Consider the following 27,847-nt stretch of genomic DNA (forward strand, 5'->3'; position numbering starts at 1 on the left):
GCAATATAGGGTAGTTGCCTATCTTGCTTGGTGAAGCAATACAGGCGACTACTTGTGGCTCAACTGACAGGTAGGTACAAGGCGGTTCCGAGGTATACGGCCGTGTCCAAGCACACAGTTCATCGAACTCTGTTGGATATGGAACGTGGAACTTCGCAGCAGACGACCCCTTCGGCTCTTTTGCATGCCAAAGGTGAACCAACACGTTATTAGGTAGGTGGTCATAATGTTTTGGCTGATCGGTGTTGTTTCGGAGGACTTCGAGTTCGCTTTATTTGAGGTTGGGCCCAAACTTACAAGGCTGAGTCTAAACGAGAGGCGATTTACTTTGTGGCATCGGCACAAGGGGGATTTCAGAGCTAAACTCTTCCCACTCTACAACCCAATCATAAAATAATCCCCCCATAGATTAAAATATTCCTGGCTATGCCTTTGGATTCACATGGTTCTCTTAGAGCCAGGTAAAGGCCAATTTCAATTGTGTTTACAAAAAGAGGTTGGCATTCAAAGTGTGCCGCAGAATCACCCTTTACTGTTATTTTCCCAACAATATTTTAGACAATTTTTTTTTTTTTCCAAATTAAGATTTGCTTGTTTTTTACATGTAGTTTCCGAGTGTCTGCTAGTTAAAACTACATCTTTTTTTCATGTCGGCTTTTTTGGGGCGATTTCAATGGAACTTTAAAGTAGCTACCATTTGTGCATTTCCCACTAAATTTAGCAGGAACACTGAACTGTTTAGGTCATGGGACATCAATTGACCTATTCACCAATTAAGTTTCCCCACTAAATTTAGCTGGAAATTCGGTGTCACAAGACCTATAGACATTTTTCGCTTACTCTCGTATGGGCAACGAGAAACCATTTCACCTTGCAAAGAGCAAAAAAATAAAGGGGAGACAAAACGGGAACGGGCGACGGTTACTCTTATATCCTAAATGTATTCTATTGGGGTGGCGACGGCAAAACAATGTTTTTGTCCATACTACAAGTGGCAATATTTCAAGTTGGCGGTGCCCTTGTGAAGTAGGTCTACAGTCGGTGACGGGCAGTGGCATAGGAACTTTTTTCGGGGGGGTGGGGGGGGGGGGGGGGGGGGGGGGGGGGGGGGGGGGGGGGGAGGCCGGGCTGGCTGGGGTGACGACTTGGGTTTTGGGTACGCAGAGGGGGAGGGGGGTTAAAATGCACATATTATAGGGTCGGCTGGACTTTTTTTTTTAGGGGGGGGGGGGCTAAAACCCTATAAGCGTTTCCCCTGGCTGAGACCCTTTAACCTGTTACCGACTGTACACACCAGTTCACTTTCTGCACTAAATTTAGAGGGAAATTTGATGTCACATCACCTTCACACCAATTCAGTTTCCCCGCCAAATTTGGTGAAGAAATCAATGTCGTGCGACCTAAACACCTTCCGTTTCCCCGCCCAGTTTAGCGGGAAAATTGAAGTGGCATAACCTGACTACATGTGGCACACACAATTTTCCCACTAAATCTAGCCGGAAAATTGATGCCACGCGACCTGTGCATCCAGTTTCCCCATTCAACGTAGCGGGGAAATTGAAAAAAATAAAGGTTCTTCACTCCCTGAAACAACGGTTTAAGGTCTTCTCAACAATTTTAAACGATTGCATTTTAGAATTTGCACTTCACGCATTACAGGACTGTGAAGATAAACGGTCAATGTCAATTTTCTTTTTATTACATGCATACCAAACACAAAACTAGGATTTCCCAATGTTAAGATATTTGTACACCCCTACCATAAAGCGAGCATCTTTATGCCGTTCCCCAACGTACATAACACAACCAAATTTAGCAACTTTTAAATCGGCTTGTGCACTTACCCCATTGCATTATGTTACATTAGAGCATGAAAAAGGCACCATTCTTTGGAAGGGCAGGGAAAAAAAAGACAGGGCAACCCTTCTCCAGCTCTCACTAAACGTTTATTTTAAGAGACTCCTAAACAAAAACAATAAGCCGCCACAAGTCAATCTCCCAAGCCACGATTCTCTGCTCTTTGCAAACAGATTCCGTCTGAAGGCAGCTGCAGATTTGGCCAAAGTCCACAAAAATTAGCTCTGGCGTGTAGACAGAAGAGCGTGCGCCGCTGTCACACTCTCCTCGGCAGCCTTCCTCAAACAAAATCACACATGCACACAAAACAAAAAAAACTCGTTTCGAAATGCCAAGTTTGGTTTTGCAAATGGACCGTGGGGGAATGATGTCTCTGCAGAAAGTCCGGGTAAAAAAAAAAAAAAATGGAATGCATTTTGCGAAATTTGAAGTCCACGGCAAAGACCCGACTATGGTCCGTCGGATCTTTCTTTGTGTCCTACTATTAAGTTCTAATAAAGAGTGGAACGGAACGTGGCGTTGTTACAGGAGTTGCTCGTGCGGGGAACATTGGGCTAAAAGAGGTTTGTTTGGCGCAAGATTAAATGGCCGTTAGCCGATTGCCCGAACCTGACACTAGGTACATGGAACTGCTCTCTGGAAGTTGGCATACCGAACTCTCGAGCAAATTCCGAAGGCAGTGGGAATAAAAACCACAAAAGAACCCTCGCGGAGCTCTATTTACAGTGCAGGACACACGGGAACTCGCTTCTGAGGATGCATAGATTAGGAATAAATTAAGAGAGCTTCGGGGCTAAGAAACACATTTTCACCGAGTTTCGTGCAAATGCTAGAACTGGATTCCGGTTAAGATTCTTCTCTGCTGCCTTCAAGATTGCGTGTAGTAGACCAGACGGCCAATGGAATTTTTCCGTATAAAGAAGACGTCGAGCGGCGAAAGCTCAAACTACGTTTGGTATCCGGAACGCGAATTGCCATTGCCTCTCCTGTTTCCTCCCGGAGTCGCCACTGAGGTAGGAAAGGTGGCTCAACTCCTCTACCGCCGGACGCCAACCGTAGTTCCAGTTTTGGCCGCTGCGTGGGGAGGGTCCACAGTCGTGCAGAACTCTCCCCAAGAAAGGTCCACAACCGCTTCGAGAAAGATGCAAACGCCGCTGAATCGAAAACGCTCGCGTTTAAAGGTGTACGAGGGAACCACGTCGAACGAACGGAACGCAAAGGCACTTTTAGGGACGTCTTTACAGCCTTCTTACTATGTGTAACCAAAAAAAAAAAAAAAAGTAAGGTAAGAGAAAGAAAAAAAAGCTGCACAGGCGTTGAACCTGAGGAAACTGAGAGAACTTGTTTGAAGGTCTCGCGCAAAATGACTAGACGACAAAGTCCAAATTGTGCTCGCCCCGCAAACATCCTCGCGCTTACAAACTGGACGCCGCGGGCCAGCTCGCAAACACGTTTCACGTCAAACATCCCGCACGGGCGTCCCGTCACATGACCGCTTCCCCGCGGCCACCTTGGACCTCGTAAACGCGAGTCTGCACGAGGCTTCCAAAGAATGAGTGCAACAACAACCAACAACAATAAAAAAAAAACTGGACTGGACCATTCATGCAGAACTCGTTCCTCTGCTTTCGCAAGGTGCTAAATTTGGGCAGACGTGACGAAACCCCTTTTCGACATTGCTGACGGCAACACGCCGACACGCTAGCGTTTTGACTGCGTCCAGTTGTTTTCAACCGAAAACGATCGACAAAGAGAGGTCTTCGACAGTGTGACGTTTTTCGACCAAAAAATATCAATGATGACCGTCTCGGACATGTCGTTATCCTAGACTGAAAACGATTGACAATGCAAAGTTTTCGACCACGTTCCTTCAATCTCGACCGAAGACGACCAACAACGCGACGTTTTCAACCGAAAACGGACGATGCGATACCTCGCACAGTGTTCCGTCGTTCTCGTACGAAAGCGATCGACAACGCAGTGTTTTTGACCGAAGACCAGCGACAATGCGAAGTCTTCGCACCACCGAAGGATCGACGGCGCGACAGTCTATGAATCCTGACTTCCTCCCCCTCAGCAAGCGCAATGACGCCATTTTCGATCGCTCGCCTCTCCCCGCCGTTGACCGGAAACGATTGACAGTGCGCACGGAAACGGAGAGCTGACTCCTCATGGGCGGGCGGCCTCTCGGGACTGCTAGACATTTCCTACCTACTATGTACAAGGCCCGTTTATGTACACGTATAAACAACAAGCGAGGACTACGCAGCAGTGTCGTACGAAGGGACGGGGGAGGGTGGTTTTGGTTGCTGCCACGTTTGCGCAGTTCCTCTGTCGCCTTTTCCGGGTTTTTCTTTTTGCTTCCCATTTCCGTTAAGACGGAGCTAAAACGTGGGTCTGGAAAGAAGGGGTGGGGGGGGGGGGGTTCCGCGTCGGGTCGATTAGCCGAAAGAAGTCTTGGCCATCCGCCAGGTCCGCTCCTCCTGTATCCGCTCGAAGCAGTCAAACATGAAGAGGAACTGCAAGATACAAGGAAAGATTTCTAAGGGGCGATGCAGGTCGAAAGATGGCAGCATTTTATTAAAAATGTTATTTCAAGCTTGAGCATCTTTTTATCTTTAAATCTTTGTATTTTATGTAAAGAAAAACAAAAAAGAGGACCGAGTATTGTTGTGAAATTAGTCAAGTTTGCATTTGAAGACAACCCCGCGACCTAGAAATGCATAAATGGAGGCCACAATTATTTTCAGAAGTAGGCCTGGCCATCTCCTCTCCATCACAATCTTTTGTAGCTTCAATTTTTCACAAAAAAATAATAACAAAGTTTTTTTTCCCTTGATGTGAAAGTGTGCCGCTACAAGTCTATGGTAATGTTTGAAAGCAATTTTCTCTTTTTGCAATTTTGTGACGTCTTTGCAGTTTGGCACAACAATGTTTGTTCTTGATATTGTCCTATGACAACCAAATTTGGTGTGCATAAGCTCGAGTATATGCGGAATGCAACTACAGTTGAATCTCGTTAATTCAAACTCTCTTAATTCAAACTAACATGAAGGTCCCATCCTATGCTCCTCTATGGGGGGAAACTCCCGGTAAATCAAACTTTGCTTTATTCAAACAAATTTTCGGTCCCCCTTGAGTTTGAATTAACGAGATTCGACTGTATCAAAGTTTAATTAGAATGCATTCATTTTATGTCTATGAAAACAAAAAAAAACTGAGCTGTTAAAAAAAAAGCATTTTTCCAATTTTAATTTATTTTAAAATCAAAGAGTTTTCGTACACAGCATTTTTGTTTCTGTTTGCATTCGGTGGTTTAAAGGAGTGTATTGGCCGATTTTACTAGTTAAGTGTGTTCACATGTCCCATGTGCATGCAAGAACATGTCTTTTTTTTTGTTTTATTTTGCGTGTGCATTGCATTTAGAATTAAAAGAAAAACAGGCTATATCAAAATTAATGCCAGATTTATGCAACAAGAGATCAAGCACTATAAACTTAAAATTTCATTCAGTTATCACAAAGAATTATGAAAAGGTTTCCCCTGGCACGTTTCCTAAGCCTAACAAGCAAAGTAATTGCATGTTTCAATTTACGAAAATTAGTAACCGTCTGTGCCGCTGGAACTGATCTCCGTGATGCACTCCATCACTTTCACAGAGTTGACATTGAGTTCTACGGCCGATAGTGGGTGAACAAATAACTGGTTAGCAAAACAACCCATTAGAGAATGAGACAATTTTCCTATGGTTGAAGGTCTTGTCACAAACACACCTATCAGAGGATGAGCCAATTTATCAATTTCGCCACGAACCCGGCAGAGTACAAGTAGACTATATGATTGCGTTTTGACGAGGCCCACATGTCCCATGTTCGGAAGGCTTTTCTCGCCTTAGTGGTTCCATAACTAAAGTTCGCTCAAACAAACGCAACTGGTTCTGCATCGGAAGTAAAAGTGCTCACAGGCAACGGATGCCAGCCTGCTTTTCTAAATATTACCTCAATACATAAAAGGTATCAATTTTTGAAATGAGGGCTGCCATTAATCGAGCTTCTGCTCACCGAACAGTCTTCGCATTTCATCGACTGACTCTCTTTAAAACGCACGTGGAATGGCAGTAAGGAAGGAAGGAAGCAGAGTAACTCACGTAAGGCGTGAAAATCTTGACCCAGCGCGGTTTCTTGTCGGGACGCGTGTACTGGAACGCAAAGGCCATCCCCTCCTCGTCCACCTCCCATTCTGCGACCGAGTCCCAGAGAAACTCTATCACTTGCGCCTGCACGAAAACGCCGAAAGGCAGCTTGACACCATCCGAGAGGGGATACTGCACAGAACGTGAGCACACGAAGAAGCAGGCGCCACCCCTAAATATCAACGGCGATTGAGTAAGTTACACACCCTGACTGCGGAAGACGCCGCAATGCTCAAATACTTACCTCGTTGAGACAGGTTGACGCTAGTTACGACATCGTTGCGATGTCCCAGCAAGGCATCCGGTCCAAATGGCTGCACTGTCCATCACCAGGAGGTGACGGAGAGTGATGGAAAGCTAGCAACATAAGGAGTGATGGGCACTCCTTATATTGGTAGCTTTAGGCATCTAGTCCAAACAACTGCACTGTTCATTATCATAAGAGGGGATGAACAGTGATGACACCCCTTATGTTGGAAGCCTGTCCAACCCCAAGAGGTGACGACGATCATGGACGCTCTTTATGTCGGTAGCTTCTACAATAAAATAGGATGTGTCAAGTACAGTAATCTCTCGTTATAACAAAGCCAACAGGATGCAAGAAAAATTCTATATACCAAGCGGTACCATATTTACACGATTGTAAGTCGTCCTCCCACATTGCACAACAGCAAAAAAAAAAAAAAAAAATCTTTAGAGGCGCATTTTACGGCGAACACGTGAGAACAACAGAATATCTCTTTCAAAAGCCCAGCCTCCGGCACGCGATTGGTGCTTTCTATCGTGCTTTGGCTGCGCATGCATGTGCGAGGCACATGAGATGCCTAGGAGTTGTCGAAATTACGAAGCTCACGCTGCCGGCGGGACAACTAAAGCGCGATCCAAACCAACGCTTCTTTTTGCGCCTGTAGGTCGTGCGGCTGCGGATGTGACGTATTTTCGTGACGTCGCGCCGCTTCTTCGCTCCTTCCGGGCGCGCACAAGAAAGTTGGATAATTTCAACTTCTTCTCAACGCGCACAAAAAAGCGGGGTGACGTAGTAGGGCGCTCCTGTGTGCCGGCCAATCGGTGGAGGGCGAGCTAGTTCCGGCTCCGCGTTTCTCGCCGTCTGGCTGCCCTCTCCTCCCCCCCTTTTATTCTCTTCCAACATGACAACGCGATCTCTCTCTCTCTTTCTCTCGCCATCTGGCCGGCCAGTCTGTCGCAGTTGCACCTTGCTTGTGCGCTCTTGCCTGCGTCCGCGCGTGCGCGCTCGCCCGAAGTTTTGCCCGTCCAAACCAAAGCGCACGGTTCTGACTCAGAAAGCGCGCCCGGAAACAGCCAAAACGTCACGAAATGCGTCACATCCGCAGCCGCACGACCTACAGGCGCAAAAAGAAGCGTTGGTTTGGATCGCGCTTAAAGCTGCTCCCTGCCCTTCTCACTCAGTCCGCGACTAGAGACTGATTCGTCCACACTGGTGATGTCAGTCCCGTCATGATCGCTGCCACGTTCTCAAAGCATGTCGTCGGCGTCGTCTAACGAATTCTCGCACTTCACAAATTACAGCATCAACAGTGTCTTCCGCGCTTGCCTGGCGAACGCGTTGCACGTCCCGGGCAGGGACTGATTGTGCGCTTCTGCGGCGTACATTGCGAGCCTGACCTCCCACTCCAAAAGGCGGCCCCAACTATCCAGACTTTGGCCTGCGGAAGGTTTTTAGTTTGCCGTCGCAGTTAGGACTCCGCGCCATTGCAGGCTCCACTGGAGCACCACCCGCGCCGACGGGTCGAACTTTCATCCAGTGGCGCAGTTAGTGGTTGCTTCTGGATGAAGAATGGCCAGAAACGAGCACCAAAAACCTAAACTGCCCGAACCACGCGTGTCAATACAAAAAAACATAGTTGGCGCTCCAGCATGATCTCAACACTCGATCGAACGACGTGCAATTGTGGATCTTGCTAAATACTGCGTAAAGAAGCACGAAGAGTGAGGCGCAAGGCAGGTACCAGCGGCCATCCCGGAGTGGCTCTTACAAAGTGCCGCCACCACCAAGAGTCGCGTGCGCCGTGCGCTGTTCACAGCCATACATTCAGGCTAATTTGCGAATTGCTATCATAATACTCGTTCGCAAAAAAAAAAAGAAAAAAAAAGAACTTGTAAATTGAGCGCACAGAATAACTCAATGCTCCAGGTACAGCCAACTGAATTTGTAACAAGTCGAGGTGTTCTTAAAGGGGCACTGACACCCCAAAGGTCGTATTTATTTTTATTGTCTAAAACGATGCAAGTTGCAGTCATAGACACGCAAAAAAAACCGCATCGCGAAAAAAAACTTTCCCGCGCGCGCGCGCGCCTTTTTATTTTTGGCGTTTGATTTTCCCGCCTCTCGCCTCCTCGCTTCTTTTGATCGGTGACGTCAAGAATCATGAAATTTAGAAGCTTTGTAGGCGACATCTCTATAACATTTATTAACGGCAATCCTAAAACATGTTTTTTAACGCAATTGCGAAAGCACTACGGCCCTTCTTTTTGAAATACCAAAAATCGGGAGTTCGTTGTGGTGCCGTCTCCTGGATTTGTATCCTCCAACGGAAAACGGGCGACACCGCTCAAAACCGGTCCGCCGGCGTTCGCTTGCGCTCACTCCTTTCCTCCTCGCTTTGGGTCGCCATGGCAACAGCAGGGAGTGGTGAAAGGAAGTCGACTCTCAGGTCTCCGCAATTTTTGACGTCAAGGCACCGGCGCCGATCGCGCGGGAACTTCGAATTCGGCATTTGGAAATTGTTTTTTTACTTCACAAATACTGAATTCCAAAATTTCAAATTTTGAGGGTAATGTCCCGGCATCGTTTTCAATTGTTTCGGATAATAAAAAAAATATGATTTTGATGTGTCAGTGCCCCTTTAATATCGCAATTGTTTTGTTTTTGTCTGCGGTGGAATGCTTTGGGTCAATTATAAGTCGACCTCCCCCCACCCCTTTAAGATTTTCAAAAACTGAAAGATGGGTCAACCCACATTTGTGAAAATATGGTGATGATACGGGTATGATAAAAGCAATAGAGCCATAAAAACAGCGCCAGCAGCCTTCAAGGGGGACGGGAACACTGCAGAACGCTCTGACCATATATTTAATTGAACAAACTTTGGTTATGAACATCTCGCGGCAGCTTTACCGAGTAAAAAACTAATTAAGTGGAGTTTGCCGTTAATTTCATACGAGAATTAGTTATCCTCGAATTGCTCCAGGCATCGCAAAAACGCAGTCATTGCCGCTGCACTCCACTTTGTTTCGAAGCAGCCATAGGATGTTTTGCATCTCCGCAGTCGTCGGCGTTTCTCGAGGTACCTCTCCGACGTCGCTTCGTGTTTACCCTGGCCGCACGCAAGGCCTATGATCGCAGCATCCGTGGCAGGAGCAACAACGAGAATGTCCGCATCGACAAGCACGAATGAGTCTAAGTTATCCTCAGTGACTTCGCCAACATGTTGTCACACTCCTGTAGAGATCGTTGCAGCTATGGAAATCGCATCCCGGCTTGGCAAGCATGCTCGCGAGAGAAACTCCGACATGCGCAAAGCAGTTGGCGATCTTTCATTTTCGGGTCGCGGGCGTCTTTCTCATGCGTGAGAAAATTCTCGAACCCATCCAATATGCCTAGATTATTCTACAAAATGGTGGACAATGTCGAACAGCCGGTGCCGGAATGTCAAATTCTTTGGCAATTTTGGACTTCGGCTGGCCACTTGTCTCAACCTCGCAGACCCAAGCGACTTTCGGTAAACACTCCCAGCCTCCCATACAACACATGTATGCGTGTAGTACACCGCAAGCGCGCCCGCACAGGCGTGTGCATTGGGAGATTCCAAAGGATGATCTCCTCCAGGCTCCATCGCTCCCTTGACCCGATTCCGACAGGAGTCTGGCAACGTCGGCTGCGGGTGCCGTGAATAGCGTGGGAACATTGACGCTACCCCTGCCCGCGTCCCCGCGTCTGTGCATTGGCATCGGAAGCGGCACTCTGCCAGCTCTGCGCGCTCCGCCCTCCGTCACCTGTTTGATTCCATTTTCCCAGTTTGCCATTTGCCTCGGTGCGGAAGGGGGAGGGAACGCAAGGGTCTCTGTACGCCTCCGTGTAGGCTTGCGTTCTTTCGGCATCATTGCTTCGTAATAAGCGTCGTTGGCCACCGATACACTTAGAATAATCCAATTCAAAACACATGCATTTCGGTCGGGACCCATGTTGAACTTTGATAAAAGCGATAATTCGAAAAAAGCGATTTTGTAATAACAAGGGATTACTGCGTATGTCACCGGAAGCGACGCAGTTCGTCGGGGTTCCCTGCAGAGTTGTACGGGCCGAACGCCTGTGGCGCGACCGGAAGTCCGGCCAACCGCACCCACCTCTAGAGTCCCGTCGTCCCTGCAGGCTTGGAGCTTGAGCCCGTCCATCCCGAGGGTGGAGACCACGTGGCCGTCCTTGCGGGCATCGCAGGTGCAGTGCGGGAAAGACAGCTCCCCGTAGCCCTCCAGCGTCCGGACCAACTCCAGGTACTGGACACGAAACCGAAACGTCAAAGGTCCGTCGGACTACTCTATCACAATGCGAGTTCCGCAACTGTCTGCTGAGAAGCACCGTACAGTCACCCCAAGAATAAATCACTTCATACTCTGCTCTACGTTCCCCAAAAATGAGGTAAACCAAATGGACTGTCGCATTTTTGCTAAATTATCGGAGCCCCCGAGGACCACGCCGTGAGCGTAGTTGCATGCACTGCACGTGTTCACATCTGCAGCAGTTGTAAATGTTCTAAGGAAAACCTAAAACAAAAGGAGCGTTGCATGTGCATTTGTCAACAGCTAGTTCCTATTAATCACTTTGAATCTCTTCTTTGCATGTGCATCTGTCAACAGCTAGTTTTTATTAATCACTTTGAATCTCTGGCATTGACAAGGCGAGTGTGTGCAGCTTGTATACCTGCATCCTTAACATTTATTCTGGATGCTCGAGTACTTTAGCGAAAAGGCCTATCTTGGCAAACAAAGAGCAAAAAGAGTCCCCAGAATCACACCTAAAACTGCCGACACACAAAATTTCGGCATTAGATCGGAACCAAACGATTTCGGGCTGCACACGCCGTCACGAGTCGAGGTCACGCAAATTACAGTCACCGCTGTGCCATTTCTCTGGCGACTCAAAAAAAGCGCCGCCATTTTGCTCCCAGCCTTTTAGGGGCAAAGCTCCTTAGGGTCTAGCCTCGTCCGTCTGTCCGGCGTCCGTGCTCACATAAAAAGAAAAAGTTTGCGCAGTCGACAGGATTCGAACCTGTGCGGGGAGACCCCAATGGATTTCTAGTTCATTGCCTTAACAACTCGACCACGACTGCGGGACGAGTCGGGGGCTCTGAGATGTGGTAGTAACTCAAGAGCTGGGGATGTCATGGATGAAACGTTGCATGTAGCCGCTCAAGGTCTATACAGGAGAGGGCGCTGCGGTCAAATGCGTATATAATCGCGATAAAATTTGCATGCATTGGCTCAACGTTTATAGACAAGAGGGCACTGCAGTCAAATGCTCAAATGCATATATAACCACGTTCCATACCACACATTCTCTTTCCGACATAGACCGTTGACTTAAGCGGTGGAGACGCGTTCCCACGGCTTCTAGCGGATCCAAGCTGATTTGCTAGAAGAACCACTGGCTCTGCATTTCACTAACCATAAAGCAGTAATAATGAAGTCGAAACGCAACCCGGAACTCAGCACTACCTAAGAGCAATAAAAAAAAAACCAGCACCATCATCTACCTATGAACAATAAAATCAGTATCATCAGAACCACCAGAGCTTCGCCCCAGTCAACATTATTCACCACGTGGAGATGCGGTCATTTTTTTGTGTTTTTCTGAGGGGCATTTTTCCCTTTCTGACGGCCATTTTCTGTTTCAGAGTTTGATACAGCCAATAGGTTGTCCGTCATAAAAGTACATTTTTCGTGCACTTTCGTTTAAAATATTTGGGCATTCATCATAGACAATAATTCGCTGAATCCGGATTTGTTATAAACAGAGGCGACTGCACTCAGCTTGAGGACGCAGTAAAAAAATGAAAGACGTTTACAACTCCCTGTAGTACCGAATTAGAGTGCAGCTTTTGAGGAGGAGGGGAGGGAACAGAGGGGAAGGCATGCCCCTCCCCTTCCTCCAGCCTGGTGCATAATGGGAAACGTCCCATAATGCAACACGTGCGTTGCCGCGGTGCATTATGGGACATTCCCTATAACGCACCGCATAATTACGCCACGGCGACGCCGCTCAAGCCGGAAACGGGCGCCCTAGAGCTGCGCTCTAAAAAATGGCAAAGGGCTCATAGTTTTAGATTTTTTGCATTCGTGTCCCCAGCTCGGGAAGCGCTCTAGCGAGAGTCTCCCGTTTCTTTTGCTCAGCGAGCACGGCGTTACTGCTCGCGATCGTGGCTCGTAAACGATCATTTCTGAACGTAAACAACGCTTTTCACCGTCCCAATGTAGTGCTGCAGCCGGCATAGGATTGTACCTTACTAGAGAGTTTTAGTATTGCGTATTGAAGCAAACGCAAGTGCTGTTTGCGGTAGAGGCGCGTGCTTTCTGCTGCGCATGCACATTGTTGCCACGCGCCAATCTATGACAAAGAAATTCGGGCTTCGTGCATGAGCAGTGTGGAACACGCAATGCTAAAAGGAAGCACACAGTGGTTGCGTTTGCTTGAATACGTGATACTAGAACTCACTACTGTTTTACTGGTTTTCCGACGCCAACAAAACGTGATGCAGTGAGCAGACGTCCAAGCGAGTAGGCCTTCCTTCGAATCGGAAAGGCTGAGATCGGCGAAAGACAGTGTGCAAAAATTACGGAATTCCTCATTTTGTATTTTGGGGCATTTGGTCTGGATTGATTGACGGCAAATTTTGAAGTTTTGCCCATTGCCAAAAGTCGCGACTCTGATAGCCTCGTATGCTTTACCCGCAATTAATATCATTTTTGGTGGATTTCTTAGACTAGCTAGAATGTTTTAATTGATTTGAGACTTTTTATTTTATAACTTGTTCATTAAAAATTTTGCAATTGGCACCAGTGATAATAATTTTTCAACTTTGCATTGCCACGGTTGTTTGCACGTTTGAAATTGGAAAATGAGTAACAAATTACATTAGAGCTTGAAAAACTATGTATTAAAATATCCTAATAGTATTACAATTCATAAACATTGTGGTAATGTAGGCCCCAATAAATGCCACAATCACGAAAATATGCTGCTTAACCGTAATAATCTTTAACATGCGTTGCCTTAAAAACCACACACACACTTCTGTTGTCCAACTCAGATTCTGTTTTTGGGTTTTGTGAGAACCGCATCTCTTAATTTACGTTTTTTGAACTCATTCCACCCCGGTGATATTTTGTAAAATTTTGATTGATTTTGTTATTCTCGTGCTGGGAATAAATGCTAAGCAATTAATCATCTAAATGCCCCAAAATCCATTAAAGGATATGCAGTTAATTATTTCACATGACAATTATCCGAGTAAAAAAACGCAGCAACAACACAAATATCAGCACCGATTTTTTACCAATACAATATTTTATGCTACGTCTAAGGTGTATGAAAGAACCGGTCTTTAAAGGAACAATGAACTTTCTAAAATACTTTAAAGTGTCTGGGTTGGACACATTTGTCGCAAAATAAAGTTGGTGTGCTGGCACGCATCTCTGACCCTCACTATAACTGCCACGTAGGAAAGCGAGTGGCACCACCTATAGACGCTTTCAGCGAGTCAGTTACTCGAGCTGCCACCAGTCGGCGCGCCCTTCGCACGCTCTCCGGGCCGCCATGGCCGACCTTCAGTTTCTCGCCGTTGCTCCGCGTTGTGTGCTGCATAGGCGACTACCGGAGCTTCATTTTCGTCTTCTTTTACGTTCCGCGTTGAAATCTTGTATTTTCTTTAGGTCCTTTAAATATTTAAGACTTTCATTTAATCATTTGATATATATATATTTCGACATAGCTCTTGTATTTTCTTATTTATGGAATGGAATCGGACAGCGAATGGATCGACGATACAAGATTATGAGGCTCCAATGACCATGTAAGTTCATCCCATTCTTAAGTTTTTGTCACTAATAAAGGGCAGTCAACACTATTGCAACATATGTAAATTGCCACTGACGCAGTAAGGCTATCACAGTCGTGCTTCTCGCTGCATGTGCGCGCTCGTTTCCGTAAAGTCGACCCGCCATGTAAGCGATTTAGCGTGCGACAGACGAGCGACGGAGATTTCTCACTGTGCCCGTCGCATCGCTCTCTTTTTTTGGGATTTCTAGAAAACGTCGCTCACCGTCTTGGTCGCTTGCTCCGTCGCTTCCATGCAGTTTTCCTCGTCGCCGTCGCTTATCTGGCCGCTCGCCAAATAGCTTGCATGCGGTTTATACTCAATTTCCATGCACACACCATTGAACCATTGGCGCCTCGATATTAAGTATAAACCGCATGCAAGCTATTCGGCGAGCAACGAGACAAGCGACGGTGACCCGCTTCGCTGTCGCTCGGGCAGTCGGGCGATGAGGTAAACCGCACGGAAGCGACGCGAGAAAACGACCAAGACGGTGAGCGACGTTTTCTAGAAACTCAAAAAACCGAGCGATGCAACAGGCGACAGTGAGAAATCTTCGTCGCTGACTCTCGTCGTTGTCACCGTCGCTCGTCTCGTCGCACGCTAAATCGCTTGCATCAGGTCGGCTTTACGGAAACGAGCGCGCACATGCAGCGAGAAGCACGACTGGATAGCCTTATTGCGTCAGTAGAAATTCGCATATGTCGCAATGGTGTTGCTGCCCTTTATTAGCGAGAAAAACGTTAGAATGGGATGAGCTTACATGGTCTCTGAAGCCATAATCTTGTATCGCTGATCCATTCGCTGTCCGATTCCATTTCATAAAGAAGAAAATACAAGAGCTAAGTTGAAATATAGATATCAAATGATTAAATGAAAGCCCGAAATATCGAAAAGACCTAAAGAAAACACGCGATTTCAACGCGGAACGTAAAAGAACGTGAAAACAAAGCTCCGGTAGTGGCCAGTGCAGCACGCAACGCGGAGGAACGGCGAGAAACTGAAGGGCGGCTATGGCGGCAGGGTCACGTGACGTGAAGATGGCGGCGCCCATGAAAAGTTGCCTGAAAGGGTCTATAGACAGGGGGAGTCGCGAATATGCCGCACCAAACCGGGTACAGAAAACTGTCGACCTAAATTCCAGAGAGAGAAAAATGGAGAAAAAGGCGGACTTGCCTCCATCTTTCGTGAGCAATCCTGCAGTGCCTTCAGCTCGTACAACTTATTGCCAGGCTTGATTTGGCCCTTGTTCACGTCGTCGATTGCCTGCAACACGCCAACAAAACAGTTTGGCAAATCCTCGCGATGCAGAGGCTTTGAGTGCAAGCGTGCGTTCCAAAAGCTACGAGAGCAAACTCCGGTGTGTATTTAAGCAACCCTGCTGACGAGCGTCACATCGAGAGACACATAACCAAGTTTGACAGTTTAGACTGGTGGTTTTTAAGTGGAGGTCCATGGACCCTTCGAGGTCCCTGAAGGCTTTCTTAGGGTCTGCAAAGCCTTCAACTGTCAAACAAGTTAAGCAATTATTGATGTTGGTTATTTTACAGCACTAAATAAACCAAAGCAAATGCACCAAGTTACAGTTATATGCCAGTTTGTAAGAGGATGTACTGTCCAGTTCAAACTTTACCGAATAATGTAATGTAACACCGCAACGAAGTCCAAGCCATAAACATAATCTATGCTAAAAACAGAAAGACTTGGGGCAGAACCAACAATGTTGTTGTCTAATTAAAGGGGTACTCCGGCAGTTTTTTTGAGCTACCCAAACAAATTGCATTATCTGAATAACCTGACCTTAGTCTTCACGGTAGGCTATTTATTAATGCGAAAGCATTAACTGTTCCATGGAGCGAAGCCAGCGTTATTTGTAACTGTCGGCAGCAGAAAAACGGCACCCACAAGCAGAATTCCCACTGGCCGCGACGTGTCACATCAGATGCGTCGCAGAAGCCGGCCGGGCGCTCAAGGTCAAAGTGGACGCGCCTCAGAAATAATACAGAAAGAAAAGCACAACAACGCAGATGCGTCGTCACGGAAGTCGTGGAGCCGGCGGGGGGGCCGCGCCAGTGGAGTGGGGAACTGTGATGTCACCACCGGCGCGCCGTGTGAAAAAGGAAGATGTGGCGCGCTGCATTCGCAAAACATTCGGCAGACACACTTAGAACTGCTTACGTGTAGGAATGCTTTTGTATTCTTACACATAAGCAGTTTTAAGTGCATTCCTACATGTACGCAGTTTTAAGCGTCTCAGCCGAATTTTTTGTCTCGAAATTCAAAATAGCTATTAAGAACACCGTGCATGAAGATGATGCAGAAACCAAACTCCAAATTTCCGCGCACTATCCAGTGGTGTGACGTTGTAAATGGTACAGACTTTCAGGTCGCGCAGGTAAGTCTGACCTAATTAAGCTGAGCTTTTTTTTTTTTTTTTTTTTTTCTGCTTCTAAGTGAATAAGCTTCCAAGCATTCTTTCTCCACCATCAAACGTCTCGTAATCAGTTAGGAACATAGTGCACCGCACAAGTTGCACCATTTTTGTCGTCCCACTCCAGTGTTGCCAGTAGGGGCTCTCGGTTTAAGAAACACGATGAGAACGAAATTCAAAAATTCAATAACTTCACAAAATATACATTTTTTCCGCACAATACTTGTGGGCTGGTAGAACCGTGTCTATTGATGTGCTGAGAGAATTTTGAGGCAAATCACCAACCATAAAAAAATCACTGGAGTACCCCTTCAAGCGATTAGCTGCGGACCTAATTGAAAGAGCCGTGGCAGGTCGCATCTCAATTTTCCCGCTAAATTTAGCGGGTAAATTGAATTTGTGTACGTCGTGTGACATCAGAGCCATGGAACGCAAATTTTCACGCTAAATCTAGCAGGGAAACTGAGTATAGGTCTTGTGACATCATGCGAGGTCATTCTCTGGACTAAATTTAGTGCGGAAACTGAATTTGCGCATCAAGTCATTTTCACGAGACGTCAAGTCATGCAACGTCATATTTCCCGCTAAACTTAGCGGGGAAAATAAACGGCCAGAAATGTGTCTCAAAGTGGCCTGAAGAACCCAAGACAGCCAATCGCTTTAAAAAAACAAAACAACGGGGAGCACACTTACCTGCCAGAAGAAGAAGGTGGCGGCGATGGGGTGGGCGTCGGCCAGGCGCACCTCTGTCTCCCTGGTGAAGAGCCACTTGCGCACCAGCAGGCAGGTGGAGGTGGCCGTCGAGTAGTTCTGGATGTACAGGTTGTGCGGGAACTCCGACGGGCCCAGCCGCCTCTCGAACCCATACTCCACAATCTCAAACAGGGCGAAGTAGCGTGCCACCTCTGAAGGGATGGCCGCCTTCTCCACTACCGCCTGGTACACCTGCGAGATGGACAAATAACGCTCAAGTTTAACCTTTTCCTGACCACGAGGAAAAAACCTTTTTTATTACATTTCCTTTCCGAAGAAAACCGTTAGGTTTCCAGAACGATGCCATACGTAGAAATGAATCTAAATAAATGGGCTTCTGAATGATGCAAGCGAGACTTGAATGATAGCGCAATAATTAATTTGTCAAATGCAACATTTTTTTCAAAGCTTGGTCCAAACCAAATAAAATATGGCCATAGTACTTATAACGAAAACGAGAAAACACAAAAATTCAATGGTTATGACTGATTATTGTTGTATCAGCTTCTAGAGTTTCTAGACTAGAAACAATCAGTTTCTAGTCTAGAAACTGATCATTATAAGCAGTACATTGTTACATGTGGATTGCACTGTACCGAAAAAAAAAAAATGTGTAAAAAGTAATATATACCGTAAAATACCGAGCAATCACCCACTCAAAATTTAGAGATAATCGTGAAAAAATGGGGGATGGCCGCTTGTCTGGTCATCAATTTTACATATTAATGTACAGTGCATATTTTCTCAGATGTTACAAATTTGGGATTGGGCGCTTAAGGTGGAATGGTTGGATGCTCGGTATTCTATGGCATACATATGAAATGCTTTTCATATTCACAACGAAAAGTTCAGAAAAAGAAATCTAAAGCTCTAGCTCAAAAATATTTTCAGCTACCAAAAATCAATTCAACCCTCCCGACTGTCATGTCATTGGGCTACGCAGTCTATAAAGCAGTGATGTGCAGGTCATGGGAACTCGAAAATCGACAAAGGATTCGCGAGAACTGCCGCGCTTGAAAGTGCGTGCCGGACCCGTGGAAGCGGCCATGGCTGCCAACAACAACGCACCGCCGGTTTCACACTTGGCCTAAAAATCGCTGCCACGCAAAAAGAAAGAGTAACAGAGAAACCAAAGCGGCAGTTTTCAAGCTACCTACAAGAGTTCCGAAATTTCCTTAGGAGTTTTGGAATGGGCCCCCCATGGCCTTCGATCATGGGTGATTGACGCTCTACGAGCAGTCAGGAAAGAGCTAAACACGTGTCCTCCACGAGCAGTGGCCGTCATGAAATGCAGAGCACGACTACTGGAAGAATTGTCAACACCCACCGAGTCAATTTTCTTACGTTCCCAAGTCACTTGAACAAGAGAAAAAAAGCTTGCCTCCTCCGTCGAGCTGTTCTTCCGCACCTTGACGACCACGGTCGTCCGATCGGGCAGCAAGACCTTGAGGTCCACCAGACTGGAGCTCCCACCCTTGAAGGAGAAAAGAAAAATGATTAGTCACCCTTCGATCAAGGATTCCACTGAAACAGACTGTTGTTTACATCCTTAACAAAAGCTTCATGCAGTAGGCTCGAAATAATTCAAACTGATATTTCATACTTCTATTTAATTTAAACAGATTTTAAAATTTTGGTTGTTTCACCATGTTTTTAATGTATTCATAAGCCGCTTAATTCGATTGGGGTTTTCGTGTAGTTCCTACTTTTTGTTTTCACAGCCCCCGTAGAGCATGTTCCTCTCCGAACGCCGGTGCGCCGCGGAGAAACAACACCTGCAAAGCTTGCTTCCGCGGGTGTTGCTTCTCTGCGGTGCACCAGAGTTCGCTGAGAAGCACACTCAAAGGGGCTCCAGTGAGCACACAAGGGCTATGAAAACGGGCACTAGGCGAAAATTTTCATAACACCTTGTGCAGACACTGTGACATGGCGTAGGTTCACGTCAAGGCGTCTGCGCAAGTTGCTATGAAAGCTGCCGCGCAGTGACCGTTTTCATTGCCCATGTGTCCCCAGTCCACATTAGACAACAACTTCACCTGAACAAACTTTGTTTTGGTTGAGTTGTCATGTGCTGTCTAAACAGTCCAAAATAAACAACATTTTTTGAGGGATAAATAAACTGATGTCATGCATTTCACAAATGTTTCATGTGTGATCAATAGGCCTATGTAGAGGAAATCGTCAAATATCTGCTTTGTATGCATAGCCATTCATATGGCAAAGCATAATTTTAGCTTGCATTATAAGCAAATGATTTCTTGATAAATCAAACAAAATTCGTGGCTTCCTGGAGTTCGAATCAAAGAGTATGCTGTACATGAAAGAAAATTTGTTAAAAACGGTGCGATTGTGCTTTCACCGACTTGTACACCCGTACTGCATCGCGCATGTGACCCATGTGAGGTGTCGCAATACGCCATATAACGCGACACGTCACGGTACGTTACGTCAGATGACATGGTCGCATGCGTGGTGACACAGTCGTGCAACACCGACAGCAGAGCACCGACGACAGAACGCCGATGACGGAATGACGACGCCCCTTTCGTGTCGCTGTCTCGTGTCCATCTATTCCTTAAAAACCTCCCCTGTAGCCCGTCCACGTTACAAGGAAAAGTGAAGTAGCTCACGTGTTCGTCATCCATGTCGGTCAAGAAGTCCTGCATAGTGTCGCTCTCCGCTATGACTCGGATGGCACACACTGTGGAATGGAAAAATGCATGTGTTGGGCATTGACGTACTGTGGACTCTGGAAAGATGGGGGCACCTTTCTCGAGGTATTGCTCTAAGCCCCGACGCCGGGCGTCCAGTTGCTGGTCCGACAGCGAGAAGGGCCACTTCCCGGGCAGCTTGGGGAAGCTGAAGTCCGGGAACTCCTTCCTGAGGTTCACGTGCAGCACCGAGAACTCCCGGTACCGCCTGGAACACAGGTGCCTGCCTGCCATGTAGATGTTATATACCTGGGCAGAGCAAAAAGAATGCCGTTACAAACCTAGGGCAATGAACAGAAAGCGCGTCGGCGCAGCCAGCGGGCGAAGAGAGCAACTCCGGGCGGGACGTGACCCCGAGCAATCAGACGATAGCGCTGCGTCACACTTTGGCAGGGCACTCGGACATCTGAGAAAGAGATAAAGTCCGACAAATGCAGCTGCGGGGCATTCCGGGGTCACAATTAGGGATTGTGACCCCGTTGTGAACCCACAATTAGGGATTGTGGCAATTAGGGAACCACCCTAGGTTCAAATTCGAAAGATTTCTATATTTTCTAACCGAACTGATGTTCGATTTAGAAAAGTTTCTATATTTTCGACCGTAGGGAGGTTCGAATTCGAAAAATTCGCAACTTTCCAAAATAGTGGGGTTTCGAATTCGAAAAGTTTGAAGCTTTCACGGTTTCTAAAAGTTCGAATTCGATTATTTCGAATATTTGTTTACTTGAGGTTCGATAAAATTTGAAGATTTCGAACTTCCCTCATTTGAAATTCGAGAGATTCGAATGTTTCGAATTTCTTTCTACATAAAGTTAGAAAAGTTCAAAGGTTTCGATTCCTTTTTAAAACTAAATTCAAAAAAAAAAAAAAAAAAACTTTGGAGGTTTTAAATTTTTTTGAAGTCCAAGTGCGCAAAGTTTGAAGTCCGGTTCTCATGTTTCGCCGCAGTTTCAGTTCCAAATAACGTTTTCACGCCTCACTGGTTCTCACGAAATTAGGTTTAGAAAAGTTCGGGTGTGATATTTAGACTGCGCGAAGTTGGTCAGACAATTAAATGAGACGACGAGTGCCCCGGATGTGCTGGAATATTTGCCAGTGCAGTGACGTGTAACAATAGATCAGTAATTGTGACCGCCAGCCCGGGGTGGTCATTAACGTGCGTTACGAAGTAGTGATCCTACGAATGCACTGTTTAACGATACTCTGCCCCCCTACCCCCTTGCATGCTGGTAGTAATCCGATCGAACGCCGCCCGAGTGACGCTGGCATATAGTAAGTTTAGTTTGTACATGATGCAAAATCTTGAGACTGGGAATGAAATTTGAAAGAAAAAGTGTAAGAAGACAGAAAAAAAGGGACAGGACAACGTCTCAAACACAACTCAGCTGAAAACTCAGCTCAGGACGTCGTCTCAAACTCAACTCAGCTGAGTTTGAGACGTTGTCCTGTGCCCTTTTAGAGCGCAGCTCTTAGGGGCCCGTTTCCAGCCTGAGCAGCGTCGGCGTCGCCGTTGGCGTCGCCGTCGGCGTAACCGCGCCCCTCCCTCTCCTCCTCCTCCTCTTCCTCCCCCTCCTTCTCCTCCTCCCCTCATTGTGTAGTATGGTCCGGGCGGGTCACGTGACCTCGGGGGGAGGGGGTCACATGACCCGTTTCCAGCCTGTGCGGCGTCGGCGTCGGCGTTGGCGTCGGCGTCGCCCCTCCCCCCGAGTAAAGGAGAGGGAGGGGGAGCAGGAGGGGAGGAGGACTCGCAGGCATGATCACGAGGGAGGAGGAGGAATATACCCTCCACTCCTCCTCCTCAAGAGCTGCGCTCCAATTCGGCGTTACAGGAAGTTGTAAACGGCTCTCACTTTTTTTTCTTTCTTCTTACACTATTTCTTGCGAATTTCATTCCCAGTCTTGGGATTTTGCATCATGATCAACATACACCAGCTCGCCTGCACCTTGACAATTTTTTTGTTTGTAATTGCTTTGGAGGCTTATTTTCTGGGGCGGAAGAAACGCCGAGCAAAAAGCACGGAAGCTGACGCAACTTGAGGTCGAGGAGCGTCCTACCATACCAGTGGCGTCGGAAGAGGAAAAACGAGGGGGGGGGGGGGGGGGGGGAGCTCCAGTCTCCCCCCCCTCCCAGATATTTCGGATTGTTAAAGAAAACAATACGGGGAGGAGGGCATGGTCGAGCTTATTTTAATCTGAAATTATTTATGCATATCTATAGCCATTGTCGCTCTTCACTGCATAAAAGATAGCGTAGATGGTCATTGCAGCGAAGCGCTGATGTAACGCTGCTCACGTGCCATCAGGTACTTATCGCATGCCATGAGCGACAGTTTTGACGGTGCGATACAAAGCTGGTGGACGCTCCCGTCGGCACGTGCTTAGCACAAGTTAAAGCTATGCTTGTAGCACTCCGCTGCATGTGTGAACAGGCCTTTAGAAACTCGTTGTCAGGAGGCACTACTCGTCACATGCACGGTGGCTCGAGAGTTCAAAGCTATGTCTTTTCGACCTAAATAACTGTGCCATTGGTAAAAAATATTCAATAAATAAACATAACAATAAATTCAAAAATAAAAAGCCGGAGAAAAAAAAATCTAATAAGAACCCGCCGGAAGTGTTGTATTCTTGCATATTCAGAGGCCCAGAACTATGAAACAAGTTTCTCCTACTGAAATGTGTACAGGCCAAAAGAAACACGTCCCAAAAACGTAAAATGAGAAAAAAACTTTCTTTTATGACGCGCTGAACTTGAACAATTTTAGAATTCTTCCCCCATGAGTTAATTTATTCCTCAACGTGAAAAAAAACAAAAAAACAATAAATACATTATTTTGTATTCTGCAGATGGTAATGATATGTACTGTCTCTGGTGTTAATTTAAATGTGATACCCCAAACAATCTAGGCGAAAAAAATTACCAAGTTTAGGGCATAATTGTCCGTAGGTACATGTCTGGATATTTATTCGGAACTCGGTGTTGAACGATAATCATATCTTAAGATGACACCCACCTAGGCTATATATAGATCATTCTTAAAAAGTGTAACATCTCTACCATAAATAGCTTCGGCTATAGCGCGCTTGAAATATGGCACAAACGACAATCGTCAAAAACCCGTCGTCCTTCCTCGATCCTTCGGGAATCTATTTTTCTAAAACCAAGCATGCCAGATGATTGAAATAAACGGCATTGTCTTTTGCAAGGAATGCGGCACCCCATGTAAAATTGCGAAAAAAATTACGAATGTACCTCACTGCTTGAATCCAAATGAAACCGCCCGCCGGTCTTTCGAAGTTCGACGAACTTCGAACTTTTACCCTAAAAGTCCGAAGTTCGTCGAACTTTTGACTTTTCAGGAATTGAGAGTTTGACAATTTTCGAATTCTTTAGATTAATAAGTTGGAAAGTTCAAAAATTACCGAATTTCTTAGCGTAGGAAGTTCGAAAAGTTTCGAACTTTTTAGTGCAAGAAATTCGAAAGTTCGAAAATCATCGAATTTTTCGGTCTATCAAGTTTGAAAGTTCGACAAGCATCGAATTTTGCAGCGTAATAAGTTCGAAAATTCGAAAAGCATCGAACTTCTTAGTTTAATAAGTTCGAAAATTCAACTTCCGTCGAATTTCTCGATATGGAAAGTTCAAAAATTCGAAATCTTTCGAACCTTTCGAACCGCTTGATTCGATCATCGAAACTTCGATTCGAAAAAAGTTTGCGGCATCCCTAGTCACAATAACTTAAAGGGGCACTCCAGAGGTTTTGCGAGCTATACTGCCCCTCTATTATAACGTCTGACATCACGTCTTCAGTGCTGCCAGTAGGGTCTCTCAGACAAGACTAAGTTTCAACAACTTCGCGGGAAAAAAAAAATATGGTGACTCGTAATTTGCGAAACTAGTTCAGATGTGTCTGTTGATATGATGAACCAATTTTGAGGAAAATCAGCAACCTTCATAATTTTGCCAGAGCTTAACTTTTTCCTGAGTGCCCATAGGCAATCGCTCACAGGTGATCAATAAAAATTCCAAGCGCCGGCAAGAAATTAAATTTAGTGCGGAAAATTATGTTCCACAATCTCGTGGATAGCCGAAGAACTGTAGTTTCGGTTTTAACGTAGGGTTGAGCTTCATCACAAGCTGGTGTGCAGTCAAAAATAGACCCGGGAACGGTGGTTGCACTTGTATAACATGGCTAACGGCTTACATCAGTCTTTGAAACAAAGATGGCATTATTGACATAATTAAACTGTATTGTGGGATATTTTTTTAGACCTCAAAAGCTACGGAGACAATTTAGATAATGTTATAGGCGTCGCTTAGCAGATGGTTGTCGGTAAGCATCACTGTCATTTCCAATGCTGTCCCAAGTCGGCGTGCACGTTTTATGCTCGCAGCAAGGTGGACAAAAATGCTAAATATGAAGGGAATGCAATCAAAGCTATGACAAAACCCAGGTAGAACACAAAGAAAGCATATTCTGCTGGGGATGTGAGCTGTGTTTCACCAATATAAGCATTCCTTCATTGAAAAGCACACGTGTTACGGAAGCTAACTCTGACAAACCAGAAATAGACGTCAGTTAGAGTGTGCTAACTTTCAGAGGTAATAGCTAAGGGTGTGGGGCACATTTTGTGTATTCTGAATTAATTTTATTTGACATAGCTGTAAAAAATTTGGCCTTCATACGCGTTTTGCACATACATTGTACTTTCAAGAAATAAAATTTTCGAATATTTTTCCCATATCATGTTAACTTTCGTTTCTTGTGAAAGAACAACTAATAGGTCGCATTTTTATGGGTCATACTGCTCCAGACGCAAATCGGTTAGGAAAATAAAAGCGTGTGCACAGATCCTTTGAAAAATCCTACCGTCCCCGTGGTCAGGAAAGAGTTGACCTAAGATGGTGCTGCCTGTCAGACTATTGAAAGCCTGGTTGCAACGGTAAGAGAGGCTTCCGGCGAGGCAGACTAGAGGCACGATTTCATCGGCGTTACACAAAACACCCTGTACGTATGAACTACTTAACAATTCCAGCCTCTATGCGTACCAAGACTATTTCAAAACAGATAGGAAAGAAGCAGCCAGTGAGAAGGCACCCTTACCACAAACTTGTCGCCCGACCGCTCTAGCCAGTTGTAGTCCGGAATGGAGATTGGTAGGGAACGTTTTTCGCTGTAGTCGACGTAAGAAACACCAGAGGAATCGTCGCTGGGCTCCAGCCGTTCAGCTTCCTAGTGAGAACAGGGCACAGAACATGCTCGAAAGCGGCCCACCACGGAATGCAGAGCAGGCAAATTGCATCACCAAAGACACACCTGAGCTGTGACTGAAATGACCGTTAGCGTGAGCTTGTCGCCACCAGATTTGATAAGGTCCACGACCTGCTTGTGGGTTGCACCTTCGACATTGACTCCATTGCTGCAAAGCAAAATCACGAGCGAACTTAGCAATCGACACTTCAAGCGGCGGGCAAGTTCGTCTGCTTATTGAACAGATGTATGGCGACGTCACGGTGCCAAGCTCCAATTGGAGGACATAATAGGCAGACAGAAATCCTCTTTCTTTTTCTGCAAGCGGAGCGAGCAGGTACGTCTGCTCCTTGCACAGAAGGTGCGGCCGGAGGGTGCCGAGCTTTGGTGTTCTGTTCGTTGCAGCAATGGCTGCCTCACGATTCATTGCTTTCGGACATCCACCAGTTGTTTACAAACGAGGACTTGGCCTCTAAGAAAGGGGAGATTAAATAGTTTTAAGGTTATGTTGTTTTGTCAACTAGGAACTACCCGATGCACTACAATGAACTCAAGTCCAAGATGTTTGGTATCCTCCGAAGAGGGCAATGTCCACCGGGACTAAGCTTTGTCGCACAAACGACCCCACCCTCTCAACTTTTCACAGCTCCTCAATTCTGCACGTGGGACTTGTTTTGGTACACTTACTTGCCCCGTACACCCTGTCCGAACGTCCCGTGCCAATTTACCCTTTTCCGGAAACCCGGTTCGAGGGTTTTCCAATACGAAGCTACACGAGTCTGGCACAAGCGAGAGCAAACATTCACCCCAGTGAGGACACTAGATCTTGTCAGCTCCAGTGGGCTACGGTGACCTTGATTCAGATCCCAGACATTGCTTTTGTGACCATTGTGGCTTATCTTTTGCCTCCTAAGTAGTACAAAGAGGCATCGCCCCTCTCCTTGCTACTGGCATCTTTTCTTTAATCGAGTTTCCTACCAAGAAATCCTCGAACGAACCAAGTCTTTGACAGGGGGCACTTCCGCCGAAAGAGGTGGATTGATGAAAGGTAATCGCTAAATAATCGCGGTGCAGCCGACACTGAATAAACTGCTCAAAACTACAAGCGACAATAATAAAGCGCAAGTTGCAACACTTTGAAAAGTTGGTTGGCCTCATTCTTTACGGGTGGTTGGCTGACAGGCACTCTAGTGTACGGGCTCTCGCCTTTCTGTCTTCGCCTCGCAAGCCACCCGGGGTTACATTGCTCTTGCAAATAAAGATTATTATTATTATTATTAATTACACCTTGAAATTTCACAAGGTAAAACTGACCACCTTAATGCACATTCAGAAAAAGTTTGAGCTTTCTGCATGCAGGTGCCGAGTTTTCCGGCTCGTTTTACAGCCTACGATTCACTGTGCGCACCTCAAACTTTGTGCAGTGTGTGAACCGAGCATAAACCTTCTTTTCCTTTTTTCAGGAGGTGACAGACATCCAAAATCAACCAAATTTTTTTTTTTTTTTTTGTGAAACTTTACGAACATTTTTTAACGTCTGTTCCTCTGAATCTCGAAGTTCACGCACGAACCGAAGTCGTCCAGACTACAAATTATCCTACCCAAATCTTAAGAAGTAAAAAACAGAGAACTCCGTGATATCTCTAATTCGCGAGGTCTGCAGAAAAGATAAGCGTAGCGTCAAGGTCGCTGTTCACGTGAGTAATCCATCCGCGAACAAGTTTACTGAGTCGCCAATAAAAAATGATCGGACATCGAACATTTACTTTAAAAAACAAAAACAAAAATCTCGCTGTGACAACCACCGACGCGATTTCTGCGCGTCGATGCTACGATCACGGACGCCCAAAAAACGGGCTCGCGTCAGCACGGAACGCAGCTTAACAATCATGTCACGTAAAATTGGGTCGGAGAGGCGAACAGCTGACTGGGAACGGGGTAACCAAGCGGAAAAATACGGCACCGATTAGGCTTAATTAGAACTTTACGCACCAAACACCAACAAACGAGGTCTATCGACGGTTTCAAAAGGAAAAGCACACGGCTTCACCGCACAACGCTGGGTCACGGTCGGTTTCCCGCACACGCCGAACACGGGAGGAGAGAGTAGGAAGTGAATTGCGAAGGTATTAACACAGCTTACACTTCAAGGATTCTGTCACCGCGACGAATTCCAGCCTCTTCGGCGGCTCCCCCTTCGAGAACGGCGCTGACGTGCTGGAGAGGAGCGTAGAGCTCGCCGTTGATGCTCTTGAGCGGGCCACCTTCGCTCACTTGGCCGCGAACGTTGAAGCCGAACCCCGTTTCAGTCTTGCAGATGGTGACAACTCGGGGCCCCATGTGAAGCATCGGTGCTTTTTCATCGTTCGGAGGCGGACTTTTCTCCGAGTCGCTGTCAGCCATCTTGTTGGGGTGGCAACGCACGAAGAGCATTGTGGTCACGTGCTTTGACGGACGGTTCGCAAAAGAAAGGTCGCTTCAACACGGGGCAGCCAATCGGATTCTTGTATTTGGTTATTTTG

At 46.3% G+C, this 27,847-nt stretch overlaps 1 protein-coding gene across 2 annotated transcripts; it reads right to left on the bottom strand.

The window, feature by feature from the left end:
- Positions 1 to 1,927: 1,927 nt before the first annotated feature.
- On the bottom strand, positions 1,928 to 27,805 carry LOC8036135 (sorting nexin-27). Of its 2 annotated transcripts, XM_029983145.4 has the most exons (11): positions 27,469 to 27,805; positions 25,392 to 25,494; positions 25,179 to 25,307; positions 20,133 to 20,325; positions 19,996 to 20,066; positions 18,747 to 18,839; positions 17,306 to 17,557; positions 15,358 to 15,447; positions 10,436 to 10,585; positions 6,005 to 6,133; positions 1,928 to 4,376 (listed from the first exon to the last, which is right to left on the bottom strand). In XM_029983145.4, exons 1-11 carry the CDS (start codon positions 27,756 to 27,758, stop codon positions 4,299 to 4,301), a joined length of 1,578 nt encoding a protein of 525 aa, XP_029839005.2. In that variant the 5' UTR covers positions 27,759 to 27,805; the 3' UTR covers positions 1,928 to 4,298. The 2 variants fall into 2 exon arrangements, with proteins under 2 accessions (XP_029839005.2, XP_040359053.2); XM_040503119.2 differs by having other exon boundaries at positions 19,996 to 20,325; positions 27,469 to 27,795.
- Positions 27,806 to 27,847: the final 42 nt, after the last annotated feature.

The sequence above is a fragment of the Ixodes scapularis genome, unplaced genomic scaffold (assembly GCF_016920785.2).
Source record: "Ixodes scapularis isolate PalLabHiFi unplaced genomic scaffold, ASM1692078v2 PGA_scaffold11__112_contigs__length_91849675, whole genome shotgun sequence".
NCBI classification, from domain to species: domain Eukaryota; kingdom Metazoa; phylum Arthropoda; class Arachnida; order Ixodida; family Ixodidae; genus Ixodes; species Ixodes scapularis.